At 47.3% G+C, this 16,047-nt stretch overlaps 1 protein-coding gene across 5 annotated transcripts in view; it reads right to left on the reverse strand.

The window, feature by feature from the left end:
* Positions 1-507: 507 nt before the first annotated feature.
* Positions 508-16,047, reverse strand: part of SUSD6 (sushi domain containing 6) — an 88,328-nt gene continuing 72,788 nt past the window's right edge. For all 5 annotated transcript variants that reach the window (XM_082762684.1, XM_082762686.1, XM_082762682.1 and 2 more), the window contains 4 exons: positions 12,194-12,391; positions 9,081-9,219; positions 7,696-8,117; positions 508-6,069 (listed from right to left, as the gene is read on the reverse strand). In XM_082762684.1, coding sequence (XP_082618810.1) covers positions 6,044-6,069; positions 7,696-8,117; positions 9,081-9,219; positions 12,194-12,391 — 785 coding nt within the window. In that variant the 3' untranslated portion in view covers positions 508-6,043. The remainder of the gene's footprint in view (positions 6,070-7,695; positions 8,118-9,080; positions 9,220-12,193; positions 12,392-16,047) is intronic.

Raw genomic sequence — 16,047 nt, forward strand, 5'->3', positions numbered from 1 at the left:
GGGGCCGCAAGAAATCCCTGTAGCAGTCGCTTCAAGCACTCCCCAAACGCCCCTTCCTGACATCAAATTCACACGCGACCTTACTCCCCCCGGGAGGCCTCCCCGTAACTTTCATCCAGCCCTCATCTCACGGTGTTCAGCCCTCACATTTCTGTGCTCTTGCCTTTCCCCCCTGCCCAGGAACCTATGGTGTGGGCGTTTCTGCCAGGGCAGAGCCAAGCCATGGTGCTGTGTCCTCTTCCATTGCTGACCGAGTGCTGCTACACCTCCAGTCCGTGAGGCCCAAGCAGTTCAAAAAACACACACAGATTACAGCTTCACTTCAAAAGAACTTTTTTTTTTAATTTAGAAATGCAGTTATATACATAGAACAATTAAATTAAACTTTGTACAAATATTAAAATACTATCTTCACACCCACTGCAATGTACAGGATACCAGAAAATATATATAAAATAAAGCAAAATAAAACTGATTGAGTGACATCCTGCACACCATCAATTATGGTTCTGATTTCAAATCCCACATACATATGGAGTACCATTCCGCAAATAATTCCATAGTGGTGCAATTCAGATTTAAAAAAAAAAAAAAAAAAAACACATACAGGAAAGAAGAAAAGATTAATGCACCAAAGGCAATCAAGCTCCCCTTGCATTTGCATCAGCAACTACCAGCAGTCTACCCACTGCATCATAGGATGTCTGCCTCACAGACAACTTGGCTTTGTTTTCTGTCTGAATGAAGCAAAGTTGAGAACCAGAATTAAAACATCTTCCAGCACAGCTCAGTTGCCTCTGTCCTTGCTTACCCCAGGACAGAAGCAAAAGCACAGCCTACGGAAAGCAAATGCAAAAGCATCAGGAGAGCCCACTCTGGCGGGCGTGTAGATCCGTACATAACCTGCAGCGGGTCGAGTTTGGAAGCAGTGCTGAACACAGGGCCCTGAAGTGTGGGAAATGTCGTGCTCTGTCCTGGTGTAGGAGGGGATGAAGGACTGGAAGAGGGCTTATTTCCTGTATAAAAATACGCATTAAGATGAAGCCAGCTCTAGGAAACCTCTCTGCACTTTCAAAGCATTTCATAGAGAATAAACGTTTTCTGCAAGCAAAGGTTTTCACAAAGAACAAGTTCAATACGTGGTTCCCTGGGAAGGGCTGAAAGGCTGAGGCCAGGGTGAGGCAGATGTGGAAAATGGATGGGATTTATTGCATTTATATACAGAAACCAGAGAATGAAATTGATTTAACTAGACAATCTGGAGAGAGTAAAAAGGCAGATTTTGTAAAACAACTGCTACCAAAACAGTAAAACCAGGTTTTGCAAGGATGCTCTAAGAAGGTCAGCAAGGAGATTTCAGTGTGAGTCTAGTTGTACGATAATGTTTTTACACAGCAAGCCTGCTGGTACCTCCTACATCTAGAAAAAGCACAAGCTCCCTTAAAACCTGGTCATGAAGGCATTGGCTCTCATTAGGCTGCAGCATCCCTCCTCGTAGTCACAGCTCCTCCTCACCCCTCACCCCTTCTTCTGTTCCCTTTTCTGTACTGCGAATTGCCTGACCAGCCCAGATTATTTCCAGTGGCTGAGCCTCTCCCCCCTCACAGCTCCAGCCCTCAGTACTGCCCCATGGCACCCACCTCTGGGAGCAGCTTACAATGTTTCCCTCCCATGAGAGCTTATTCCTACCACAGCTGACTTCTGCGTGCTGAAAGGCCAAATAAAGGCTCCAGAAGCATTAAAAAAGTCACTGTGCTGGTGCTGAAAGGCAAAGGGGAAGCCTCAGGAGAGATGTGCTAGGGGTGAACAAGCAGCATGCGTGCAGAGGAAGCGTTCTGCACAGCCAGCTCCCTGATGGTTACAAAAGGACAGGAATGCACTAAGCCCCTCTCCCTCCCAAATTCACCAAGTTTTGACTCAGCAACAACTCCACAGGCTTGCATGCTGCAGAATGTCTCTCCTCCTAGCGTCTTTTTTTTTTTCCTTAAACTTTGCAAACTAATTAAAACCAGAGCACACAAAAACAGCTCTCACCAGTGCTGCTGACCAGGAGGTGCCAGGAGGCTCTGGCACAAGCCTAGCCAGCCCATCATCTGACCTGAGCTTCATCATGCACTTCCCCACGGGCTACTGTCAGCTTCACTTGCTGGTTCTCTCAGACCAGCCCAGTACTTGGGCTGAAAACACTGCAGTTGGCTGAATTTATTTTTTTTTAATCCAAAAAATGAAACCAAAAGAGTAAGGAGGTTTTTCTATTGCACATTGTACTTTGAATTTCTGAAATGCCCTTTTAATTTATTTTTTTTAATATTGGACTCCAAAAATGAAAAAGAAACTTTACAAATAAGTGCTATTTTTTATTCTTCCGATGTAATCAGATCATTTTAATGTTCTTGAGCTTCACAAGGCCCTGCACGAGTGACAGAAGATGAAATGATCATGGTGGGAGTGCTAAATAAGCAAAATGCCTCCCTTTGAATTCTTTTTGTCGGGCTTAGGTGGGAAAACAGGTAAGGGGGCTGTGACCCCAGCAGAAAACAAACAAAAGAACAACAAAAAGCCAATCACCCAGCACCTTACACCTTGCAAGGCTAAGCCCCTGCACTCCCCATCCACCTCGAGGAGATCCAGGCTGCACCCACCTGTGACCCCTGCCCACAGGGCTCACCCTGCTCAGAGGCAAGGAACCTTCCTGGGGGGGCAGAGCTCAGGATGAGGGATCTCTGAGTCTAGGTCCCTGCTCCCACCATAAATAAGTAAAGGCAGGGCTGTGCAATTTGGTTCATCTTCCTAGGTCTCTGCCCTGAGGACTCCCCAGTCCTCCAGCCTCCGCAGAATAAAAGCAAACCCAAGCAGCAATCACTTGCTAATCAGTAAATAAAGCGAGTCCTCACTCCTCTTTGAGAAAAGATATCCAGCAGACAACAAAGCCCTAGCTTCCTCCCCCAGCCACGCTACCTTATCTGATAAGGAAGCAAACTCACAAGCTGGATGCAGTAACCCCAAAGCCCTTTCCATGCTCTGTCTTATGCTGGCAGGCAGCTGGGGCTCCCAGCACGGCAGGCAGCCCGGCCTGGGAGCTGCTCTTTCACCCTCTTACAAGCCAGCAGAAGCTGACTATTTATGCCTGATCACAAGACCGATGCTTGTGCGCTTCCCTCCACCTCCACATTTGTTTTTTTCCTCTTAGTGAGTTATTTTCCCAGAATTTCTTGAAGTGAAAGAAAATTAAAGCGCTCCCTCTTCTGTGCAGCTGCCTTCCCTTCCCCACCCAAACTGATTTTTTTCTCCCCACCTGGCAGCTGCTTACTTTCCTACAGCAGGGAGCGGAGGCAGGACCACACAGTGCACACTTTCTGCTAGCTGAACAGGCACTCGTCCAGGGCAAGGTCGGGCTTGGGATCAGCTTCCAGCTTCATTACAGGATTCTTTCACCAAGGTGGTACTGGGGTAAAGGACGGCTCCCTGCAGGCAGACAGCATGCACCTGACTTTTACACCCTGATTGCTCAGGGTCAGTTTCAGGAGGCAGGACCTTAAATACACAACAAGCACGTCCTACTTGGAGCTGGTTAGGAAGCAGGAAAAAATTCCCATACTCTTTCCCTCAGCTTTGCACACTCGCTCAGTCTCTCCATATGCCCTGATAAAACCAGTGAATAAGACAATTTGCTCAAGCTCAGAACATTTTTAAGGTAGGAGTTAAAAGCTAAATGGGAACATTCCCATGCTTGTTTTCTAAAATCCCAATAACAGACCTGTAAACATTTGCCCTCTACAGTGCTTGAACTCGAAACACGACAGCCCATTGTAGAACAACACGGGATTTTCATCACCCCAACTGAACAAAAAAAATACCCAAACTGGATTTGCCAAATTCTTGTTAATGCAAGATAATGTGAGCAACAGGGAAGGGAGTTTAAAATGCTGCATTTTTAAATTATTAACACCCCTCTGAACAGGGATGGGGAAAATAGGAGTCTTCCATCCACATGCACGTGCCATCCCAGCTGTCCTGGGATTAAACAGCTCCTCAGGAACAGGAGCAGCAGGTGCATGGCCGGACACCACGGCCAATCCCCATTTCCTGGAACTGGAGCTGAGCCGCAGTGATTATTTATTTCTTTTAAAGGTGTTGTGTCACTGCTACCAAGTGCTCTGGCAACATATTTGTGGAGCAACAAGGATGAGGATAGGAAGGGTCAGAAAACAAAAGCAAAGCAGCAAAGGAAGTATCCCTGTTTACCTGTAAATTACCACACGATGTGTAAGGCCATGACATTTTGCTCCTTCAACTCAAATGAAAAATGTAGCAGCTTCTCACAGGGCACTCTCCTGGTTGCTTTGAGAATCCCATGACAAAGCACCTGCCCTTAAGAAGCCAGCTCTTCTTGCTGAAACCAATTCCATGCAACCTAGTTTCCAGACAACCTCTCTGAAGAACCCTACAGCTTCCATGCTTTTGTGACCGGATCGCCCACCCCGGATGAACTTGGTGTCCTGCAGAAATGAAGTCCTGGTAGCAGCCACCAGGATATTCTGACAGAGAACTGGGGGGGGGGGGCAGAGGTATACGTATTTCTGTATTTTGTTTCCCCTGCTGCAAGAACTAAAGCAGTCTTTAAAATTTACGATCAGGATTCAGCTGTGGTGTCCCTGGGCACTACTGGCAGCAACGGGCGGCTGCGTTGTGTTCAGGAGAGACTTTGTGGATGTGGCCGTGCCCCGACCACACGACAAAGAAGCCCTCCTGTGCTGGCCCACTGAAGCCCGTTAGGACAAAACAGCAGACTTGCTATATGGAGCTAGGAAGACACATCAGCCTCGTAGGTGGCAGTTACCCAGGAAGTGAGTAACAAAGTCCCTGGAGTGACTGGGAAGGTAATTTGGGATTGCACCAGCAGCACAAAGCATTCACCACCTATGGGCATTTTTCTCTTGACAGCTGCAAACACGTGAACTGCCTCCAGCCCACATCTGAAAGCATCACCTCTGCCTGCAGGAATGACCAGAGGAACCTAAGCATTAGTGCAGAACAACCTTAATGGGGAAAGCCAATTGGAAATGGGTTTGTTCAGAAGAGCGGGGCCACAGATTTGGTTCCAGCCCTGATGCCTAAGTGAATGCAACCAACTCACAGAAAGTCCTTTCTGGACCCTGCGAACCACTGTCCTTTCTCCAAGGCTCTCCCAACAATCTTAACATCAGGAGCTACTCTGGCACAGGACCAAAGCCAAAAGGGCTGTTTCATTGACAGTACAGTCCCAGTCACAGCTTCCAGAAACACAGCATAACCAGCTGGGCTACACAGGTAGAAGAGGCAGAAGTGATTTTCAGGAGCAGACTCTTGCAGAGCTGTTTGTTGGGAAGAGGGCAGAGGGCATTCCTACACGCTGGACTTCACAGCTTTCGGTGCTCTAGCAATTCTCAACTGTTATTGCACAGCTACGCTGCCTCATGGCCCATCTCATCCGAGACACTTCTAGGTATTACAGGCTGCCCCTTAACTGGAATCCCTCCCAAGCCCAGCGTCAGTCCCAGTGAGGCATGTTGTCCTGCCCTATTACAGAGAGGATGCTGGAAGAAGAGCATATAACATATATACCTATATATAAACTGTCTGCACCCAGTGAGCAAGCGGTTTTAGCCCCTCTCTGGGCAGCAGGAGGGCTAGAGAGGCTGATAAGCTGCAACAAGCCGGTGTGAGGAGGAGAAAGGCACAAGAAAAGAGCAGCTCTTCTCAGAGACTGCCGTCAAACATCTGGCTGGGAAAAAGGAGAGGAGAGCTCAAATCCGCTACGTTCCTTGAGCCCCTGATGCAGATGGAAGGGGGAAGCCAGCGCTGCACCAGCCCCACTGGTGCATCCAGGAGGCAACCTGGTGACATCCTTTGGATCTTCAGCTGAGGGCGTCTCTGCTTGGAGGTATCCAGGGCACAGCTCGCGAGGATGGGGAAGGCTGCACAGAGTGCTTCTGTCCCGAAGGCAGGGGAAGGGAGGAGGAAGAAATCCAAGAGGGAGAAGGCTAGGCAAATACAGCAGGCCTCATGCTTCCTTCAACAAGGGAATATCTGAATGGCAGGGAGAGAAAAAAAAAAAGAAAATGTCAAACTTTTGTCATTCAACACACACCAAAATCTACTGCTGATAGCAAGACAGGCCCCCATTTCCATTATGTGATAAAGCAGTGTTCTTCCTGCCATCGTAGCACAGCAGAGGGCACCACCCCCAGCTTTGAAAGTCTCCAAGAAGGGACTCTCCATCACCTCTCTGCCTGGCTGCCTAGCCCTGCATTACCCTCCTAGCAGGAAATATTTTCCTAATGCCCAATCTGAATCTGTCAAGTTACTCTTTGTGTTTCAGCAGATTACGCCCAGCTCCCTCTCAGGCCCCTGACTACCTTGGCAGGCCTCCAACAGAGCCTGTTCAGTTTCTCCACATTCCTCTTGAACTGGGAGTCCCACAAGAAGAAAAAGTATTCCCATAAAGCCCCAATATTGCGTAGGAGAGGGTAATAACTTCCCTTTCTTCTTTCCCATAACCTCCCCAACCTCTTAGCTTCTCAAAACGCCTGAGATGAGAATTTTCTTGCTGTGTCAGGGATGGCTGGGGATACATGGATCACACCTGGCCTTACCTGACCTGAAGAAATGCAAACTCCAGTAGCTGCAGCTTCCTCATCTTTGAGCCGTAAGCACAAGTCTTACGGTCCCCTGCTATTTGGGACTACCCATACAACTTGCATCAGAGGCAATGTTTATTTCCAGGCAGTGATAAAAATGACACAGTGCAGAGGCAACACCCTCTAATTTCTACACTGTGGATTTTTTTTTTTTTATGGTAAGTGCCACTTTGGGGTTTCCACTGTTTGCTTACCAGAGGTTTAATGCCTATCTCAGGACACGTTGCCACTTCTGCCCTTCAGTGGAAATCCCCTTGAACTATTTTTACTGCAAGGCTTCTGGGTGGCACTAGTAAGGCCAGAGGGTGTGACAGCACAGAAAAAAGTGCTGCCCTGAGCTACCTACAAGCCAGTTACATTATTTTTGCCTGAAGACACAGCAGTCTCTGCAGAAGCAATCTTAAACTGCATCTTCACATTGTAAAGCCACTCCTTTGGGGCAGAACAGAAGTCAAGAATGCAAGATACACGGGCCATTGAACAGAGCAGCACCTCTGCCCTGTACCAAGCACCCCCCTTTTGCGTTTTCTCACAAGCCAGGACTGCAGCACCACACGCACTGTGGCAGTAAGCTGTTTACTAAGGTGATCTAAAAATGAAGAAGCCTAAACATCACAAGGGGTTTGTATTTCAGGCATATCCTCCCACTTTCACCAGCTTGTTTTTCCACAAGTGCAGCTCTTTTACTGCCTTTGCACAGTATGCAGAGGCCTCCACAATGCTGGAGGCTGGCATTTCTCTGCAAAGCCTTTGCTGAGACAAGACTGAGCAGCAGAACACCAACAGTCTTTTCAGACTGCCCTTGGCTCCCCCCAAAGCCACATACTTCAGAAGAAGGTATTAACTACTGCTTGTAGTTATGTTGTGAAACATGCCACAGAGACTGTTTCCAAATCTCCTCTGATGCCAGACGTGTACATATGGGTATTTCTCGCTCTTTTCATGCTATGTGGTCACACTGCAGAACCTACTCTTAAAAAGGTCTCATACAGTGCTCCTTGCCCGAGCCACATACCATCTGTGTATTCCTCAGAGGAAGTGAGGGATAGAAGGCTCTGTATGTCACTGCTTTCTGAATCCTGGAGTTCTTTCTGTACAGGTCTACTGCTAGCCATGCCAGCTACCCAGGAAGAGGTAGCAGCCTGATGCACAAGAACAGTTTCAGAGCGCTGAGAGCCACTGGCTTCACACAGTCCAGACTGTCCGGGGGCCTCATCTTCTCTGTCAAGGCTGTTGCGAGCCCCTTGGTCCTGCTGCTGCATCTCTCTGGCTCCATTCTGCCCAGCTCCTTCAGACAGCACAATCTGCACCCGGGAGTCCGAGGGTGGAATGCAGTTCCCTGTGCTGCCATACACTGCTTCTTCGTAGGATGGCAAGGCCACTTGGACACCATCCACCATGATAGAGACCTGGTCCCCAGACACTCCTTGGTCTCGCCTCAAAAAAAAAAAAAAAAAAAAAAAAAAAAGGGGCAAAAGGGGAAAAAAAAAACAAGTTGAGCATTTATATTTTATACGTATGTTACCAAGAACAGCCTCCCACCTCTGCCACAGCAGAACTCTAATGCTCACCACTGACTTTTTTAGGGGAGTTTGGACAAACATGAATGGTGTTTTACTGAGGTGAAGCAAGTTCTACTGTCAATTGCCATGAAGACGATCAGGGACTGTAATTCACAGTGCCTGATGGATTTAATGGCAAGAGCTGAAGAGGTTACAATGCCTCCTGCCTCAACAGCTAAATCTGACAAAGATCTGACTCAGAGCCTCTGCTTGTAGGTAGAGAACTCTGACCGCAGTTGATTTCAGTTTGTTACACTGCTCTATTCTGAGCCACCGAGCACTGTCTGTTCTACCACCTATGCTGCTGGTGAGATAACTGCTGGCAAGGCTTTAAGAGCTGACAGCTCTTAAATTGTCACCGTGTGAATCAACCTTGGCTGATGGGTCAGAGTCCTGAGACTGAATTTGAACCTTCCTGCTGCTGGACAGCCACATCTCTTATATAAGAGCATTAGCGGTTCATTCAGGAGGAGTCCAACAGTGACTTTTTTTGACCTCAGCTGACAGCGATGTTACAGCGGGGTCCCTTCTCTCATCCACAAACCTAGGCCAGGAGAATTCTCCTCCCCCAGCAGGGAGCCATACAGGATTTGTGTGTGTATCTAATCATCAATACTGACAGAATTCAGGACCAGACAATCTCAGAGAGACTGGGGGAGAAGCACATATACCTGGACACTTTGGCAGCTATCCAAGGCCAGAGGAAGCAGGAGACTGACCTATAGCCAGACCAGAGGGATTCATAACTTTTAACATTCAAGGCCAAGGAAAAAGAGCAAGGAAACCAAGGGTTTCTGCTGCAAAGAAACAGGATGTCTCTGAGCCCAGCTACACTTACCTGCTGTGATGGAACGACTTCAGCTTCGGCTGCAGCAAAACAAACAGCACAACTAAGAGAAGAATCAGGGCGACAGAGCTTGCTGTGGAGGCTACTATGGATAGCGTGGGTACTCCGATTGTCGGCGGAGAGTCCTTTTCTACAAAAGCAAGAGGAATACAAGGTAAAGTGACCCACTCCCTTAAATCATCGCCATAGGGAAGTAGTAACATTTGTGTTGCCTTCTCTCAAGAGTTACACATGTAAGTAGCCCAAGTTTCCTCTACAGTCAAGGCAGAACAGTTCTCTCCTACAGAGGACAATTCAGAGCTTAAGCAGGTCCCCTCTCCATCAGCTGTAAAGGGAACATAAAACATGCACAGCATAAGGGTCTTCTGCAAAAACGTAGGGCAAACACAGAGAAAAGCAATGCAGGGAGGCCATGGGGACAGAGAGAGGGGAGGTTATGTTAAGGGTCACGTCATATTTACATCTGGCTGAGCAATAGCTAAAAAATGTCCTTATGTTACCAGTGATGCAAGTAATTGCCTAGCACAATAAGCAGGCTATTCCACTAGGCCAAACAATAGGAAAAGTTCCAGAAAATGGGTTTTCTTGGCTAATGGAACAGTCCCCTGAAAGAATGGGGTGGAAGTCACCTGGCCTGGCATTAAGACACAGTTTCTTTCTCACATAAACACGTATCCCAGGGAACAGAGGGAAGGGACGTGTTGCTTCAGGATGCTGAGTTTTCAGTGTAAGATACACATCCCCTGTCCACATTACCTCTTCCTACCCCCTTTCAGCTGTGCCGTATGACTGTACTAGAACCACATTTTGTCTTTTAGAGGTCCATTGCAAGACATGAATAAGTTGGGAACAGACAGAGAAGGGCCAGGAGCTCGTGTTGCTGAGTGTTCACATCATGCCTAGAACATTACACTGGCCCTTTCACCTCTCTGGAGCACACAATTGCCTGTGGATGTGTCGTCTCTCTCCTAACTTTTGTCTTTGGTAGAGCTCTCTACACACTTCACCTCCCCATCAGCATATACTACTGTCCATTTCGCATTCAGGACATTCCCATTTATGCAATTCCTCAATTCCTTTTTGCTACATTCATCACATTCTCCAGGAGTACTGTTCTTAAACTGCAGTGGGATGCAGGACAAACCTGCAAGTAAAGATAAGGGTGAGAAAGAGCACAGAAACACAAGAAAAAAAAAGCTACAGGATCAATGTTTTTAAGCCTGCAGCCTGAAATCTGTACCCCAAATAGGCATGTAAACTGAAGAAAGTCTGCATTTTCTTCATCTTCTTTTGGGGGTTAAACTTATTGTTTTAGTTTTGAAAAATTTCTGGAAAACAGGTTCAAAACTAGCTTGAACCATCCCCAGGAAAAAATGTCTCATGTACATTTTTCCCTCTGGTAAGTAGGGCCGAGTAAGGATTTCCATTTTCATGATTACTCAGGGCACTTTGAGTACACTGACAGGGAAGAGGGTAAGCAGATAGGGGTGCTCTATTTTCAGTATCAGTACACAATGCTGTAAAACTGCTCACCATGCAGGGTACAGTTCAGCACATCCACCATCTCAGTTTCCAGCAAGATGCTCACTAACTCATAAAAGAAACTGCTGAAAGGCTACAGGACTGATGTGCTCAGAGCTACACAAAACATTTGATAACTGCTCGGGATTTCATTTACTCCTTACAGAACAAGTGGGATGTTACCCATTACCACTCATTTAAAGACCTATCACTCTTCTCTCTACAGTTGCCCTCCTCCTCCTTTTTGCTCCGTGAAAGAGACCTGCTAATTAAACCTCAGCTGACTCTGACCCCACACAGTTGTTGCAAAGACTGTGCTGCCAAAACAATAGCTTTTTCACTTGGCCAGGCTTTTGAAGCCCCATATTTTTATAAGGCCACCAACCCTACAGGATGCTAAAGAAATCTGAGGGACTGCGGCTCATCACAACACAACTCCTTTAGCCCTGATGTAGACCAAGTGCTGCTATGCAGGATTGCCATCCAGGGAGCTCGACCTGCAAAGCTTTCTTCTGCCGCCTGGGTGCAGCAAGGGGAAGGGGGACCACTGCAGAAAGGAAGCCTATGCTGCATTCGAAAAGCCTCTTTGGGATCTAGTTGCTGCCAGGTGAACTCCCAGTTCCCCTTCCTTGTTCGTCACAGGAAGGGGCTGTTGGAGTGGCTGTGACAGAGACACCAAGACAACAGCGTTTGGGACAGGACGCAGTGTTCCGGAGTTCACAGATATGCAGTGAGCTCCACAAGGGGCTTGAAGATGATATTCTGTTTCCTTCTGATTAGGCTAACAAATTTTGCTTTGGGGATTACAAGACAAAATCCCAGAGCACACATCTTGCTGTCTCAGGATGACTGAGCTTTAGAACTCTACCAGCAGGCCAAAACTGAAGAGGGGAGGGCCTTCTCCTTTTATGCAGTACACATGCTTTTAAAAGCAGAAGAACAGCTGGCAACTAAGAGCTGTATGATGAACATTTTCCTGCAAATCTTTTCACTTTCCTGCTTTGATGGAGGAATTCCTGTTCAGCTGGGAGAGACCCACAAAACAAAAGCTGTGCACTTCCATATGGAGACAAGCAGAAATCATTTGTCAGCAATGTCCTTTCCTGCCAGTGCAGTGCAAAGCAGCACCACGAAGCTCTGCCACAGGAGGCCAACAGCTAGTTACCCTGTTTGCAAAGGATATCAGCTCTACACACTCTCACATATGTGGACAGGAGGGTACTGTCAAATCTATCAAGGGCAAAGAGGGACAGCATGGAAAATGCTTCGATTTTAGGGCCTGCCCCGCTTCTGGGATGAGAGCTGCCAAAGAGACTCCACCTCTGTAACTCGTTGTCTCCTTTTCACTCCTTCCCGTGGGATGTCTCCTTGCACGACTGACTCTGAGCTAGCATCAGATGGGCTGTTACAGAAGGGGCATTTTTAACAAAGGGCTGTAATTGTGAGTTACATTCGTGGAATTGCTGGAGCAATGAGTGCAGCTGTATGGACTGCCCCAGCACAACACCAACTATCTAGGGAGAATCTGAAGAGCCAGTATAAGAGCAACTCTGACTGTCCCACTGGACTGAGCGAGTACTCACCCGGGCTGAGCCTGCAGCTGACTTCCATGGCGGGGTTCCACTCTCCATTCTTACAGGTCAGGTATTTGTAGTCTCCTTTCAGCATGTAGCCTTCAACACACAGGTACTCTATGACGCTGCCCGAAGTCAGGGGGTCGTTGCAGGGACTAGGGTGGCATTTGTAGCCTCCATTCTCAGGCTGTGGTGGCTGGGGACAATCTGGAAAGAGAAAGCATCACAGAGGTTATCTCAGATGAAGACATCTGCTACACAACAGATGTGGCACACAGGCAAACTTCCACCTATGAAGGTTCGCTATATTGAGAAGAAACTACCAAAACTACGGTTTGTTACACAGCAACACAGAACACTGCTCGGTTTCACCTCCAACATGTCTTTTGTGATTGCTAAGTACTGCTTGTTATCCCGGTTGTGCAGTCTAGCTGGCAGGCATCAAACTGGTGATATTTTTGTACAGTGATGTATAAGTTTGTTACAACTGGGATTCTGTACAGGAGAGGCCCAGAAAATCCTTGATGCTATCTTTTCCCCACAGCTGTTTCACTAGTGACTGGGGGGAGAAGCCAACAGCCAGGCTTCCCAATTAGCCTTCCAAGTCTGACAAAAAAGGGCAAGACCTCCTCCTACTGAAATGAATGCAGGATGCAAGCACTCCATTGTGCTATGGATACAATGTCAAGATACAGAACTGCCCCAAAACGTACCCTGGAAACTCACAAGATTTTAGCTGTTTCATAAAAATATACCATGACGCTATGAGAACAGAGCTTTGCTGCAGTAGGACCACATATTCTAGCATATTAAAAAAAAAAAAAAAAAAAGATATTTCTAAAATAACCCTCTGCTTACCTACAAGGAGGACTGAAGTACTGAAAGCATTTTACATTTCTTCTTGCATCTTCCCTGATGGGTACTGACATAGTAAGTGTGAGAAAATTTCTCACAGAATTTTCAGTTGCCATTCAAATAAAAACAACAAACCACAAATGAGGAAACTGCACTGAAAACAGGATATTTGCATTGCTTAGGATTTCATCTCCTCTGGCAGCTCCTGGTGACTCTGCAGGACCGCCCCAATACGCTCCCATGCTATGTATTTACCTAATTGAAGGAGTGAGAATTCCAGTTTTTTTCCCCTTTAAATCCGGATCTCAAGCTTCACAGAAGAAAATACATCAAAGATCCCTCCAGAGATATTTTGGGGCATGGAAAACCAAGCAACCCACCCTCCCTGTTCTACCACAGTATGGTTTATCCAGGCCTGCCTTAATCCCTGGAGCACACACTCGCAGGCTCTGCCTGCAGGTGAGAAACCCAACTGGGCAAACTTCAGTTAACTGGATTTGGTGCAGGACCTACGAAGAGTAAGAAAACTTGAGACTTGCTCACTATGGAAAAATTTGCTATCCTGTCGCAGTGCGAGTGACCCTTGAACCTAATCACATGTGTGAATGCATCATTGGTAGCGCCTTGTAAATGCCAGCAAACCCCAGGATGAAGGGCTGAGTGAAGCCAATAAGCCTCTGGCATGAGTTCTGCCAGCTTTGTAACTGCAATTCAATTTACTTCTTGAGAGAAAAGGTTAACAGGGGTCTAAGCAGTAGCCTTTCAATAAGACTTTGTTCTTGAGGAGATTTATCCTTAAATAAGGTTCAGAGAAGCCACTGTCCTGTCCCTCACGAGTGTTAACTGTTGCCTCTTCTGCGTTTTTTTTTCTTTCTGCAATCATTTCCAATTTTGTAACCCAGGTTTTAACACTTTACCTTATGAGGCTAAAACTTACAGCCTGTCCAACACTTCAGATCAGCTGCAGCCGCAGCCTCATTACACATTTTGGCACACAGAAACGCCCTGCTGCTTCTACAAGACAGAGATGTTCCCTGCTAAATGGCAGGGACCCGTCTGAGCACCAGAAATACCCTCAGCCATTTAACAAGCACCTCCCTGGGCAATGGCAGCGAGCTTTGGGAAACCCTCCTGTTACCACAAGCCAGGGACAGCTTCCCTGGGCACCTTTAGGCCACAGGAGGCATCTGGAACCGCTCAGCAGCCGGCCCAGCCTCCCACACGCCGCCTTGCTCCAGCAGGAATTTTCCCACACTTGCACACGAGCTTCCCGTTTCCGGAGGAGCACAAGCAGGCTGGCCCCAATGCTGCTTTTAAGGCCTTTGTTAGTCAGGGGAAGAGATACGGAGATGTGGCTAACAGGGCTTTTCTGCAGCAGACGCAGCCCTTTGGGCGCCACAGAGTCACACTGGGAACAACGTGCTGCACAAGGCCCCTAAACCAGAGCTTTAGCTGATTCCAGCAGCTGATTCCTGACTTGTCCTCCTCTTAAAAGAAGAGCTTGCAGAATTAGTCACCTCCTTTTCCTCCCTCTTCTCCCTTAGGTTGACACCACAGCACCCGAGAACATCACAAGTAGTTTACACCTCCCCTGTGACAGAAGAGCAGGCTTACCCTGGCTCTGCTCTGCAGCTGGAGGGTGCGGGCAGACGGGCAGAGGAGCAGTTCAGAGCACGGCTGTGCTGTGAGGGCTCAGCACAGGGCTGGGGAGCAGGCAGCCTGCTCCAGCTCTCCTGCCAGCTCACGCTTCCCAAGCAGGCTGCTTGCTTTTAACCTTCAGTGATGTTTGCATGCTGCTGTGTGGCCCAGCCCCAGGCTAGCGTTACTGTTTGGGTATTACTTTGGCACACTGTCCGACACTTTCTGAGGCACATGAACTAAACAATGGAGAGGATTTTTCAGCCCAATTAAGGCTGGGCAGATTTCAAAGGACACAGCAAAGCCAGGGCAGACAGATTTACTCCTTGCAAGTATTCAAAGGTGGGTGGCACATGGTGGATATATTGAAGCTTCCCAAAAGGTTATAAAAGATCCTCTTAACGATTTTTTGACATTTTGTTAGGAACAGGTATTATAACCACATACACCACCTTCTCAACAGCATCAGCCTAGATTCTCAAAGGTATACACTTGTATTTGAAACACTAAGAAACATGCAGGAGTTTCATTGCCTTCCTCCCTGAAACACATGTTCTTGGAAGTACCCCAGAGCTTATGAGACATCTTAAAGCAAACATACATGCCAGGCAGCGAAGAGAAATACAGCCAAGTTACATAAATTATCGATTTCCTAGGGGGTTACTGACATCCCAGGCTTGCAGTTATTCCCAGCTTCCTGATCCATCACGCTCTGAGGATGCAGAGAAACCATGGTTTTGAACTTTGCAGCCTTGTGCGCAAAGAGGGCAGAGCGCTACTCCCCACGGCCCAGTTTCCAAGAGGTGCTGAAGTTTATGACATCTCCCGAGAGAGCTGGTTCCCTGCCAGCACAGGCTGCTGGAAAACAGGAAGGAGGTAACTGATGAGAAGACTAAACATTTGGGGCACGGCGAACTGTGTTCAGAGGTAAAGAAACTGTCATTTCCAGACTGACTGGCAGAATAAAATTATGCACTGGAGTTTCTAGAACTGCAGCTCCAAAATATTTGGTGTTTAATATATTGTACACTGAAATGCAAGACAAGGTTTTTAATAGAAAAGTGAAAAAATATTAAGCTAGTATGCACCTCCACCCATTTTCCTACCAAATCATCTGTGAGCACCATTTCTCTGTGCCCAGGTCACACAAAAGAATACCACCCTCCTTGAAAGGAGGGTTAAATGCTTTTATGTTCTGTGAGTAACAGTTAGCAACTTGACAATACGCAGCACGAAACTGCAAGGAACCGTGTTTTTTTTTTGTTGTTGTAGCCACAGGCAGTGTCACCGCACCAGCACCCTCCGAGGCAGAGCTACAGACCATTTCTAACAATGTCAAAGCTACTCAAAACCAAACCATGGTCACAGAC

This window comes from Aythya marila (assembly GCF_965140915.1).
Source record: "Aythya marila genome assembly, chromosome: 5".
Classification (NCBI taxonomy): Eukaryota; Metazoa; Chordata; class Aves; order Anseriformes; family Anatidae; genus Aythya; species Aythya marila.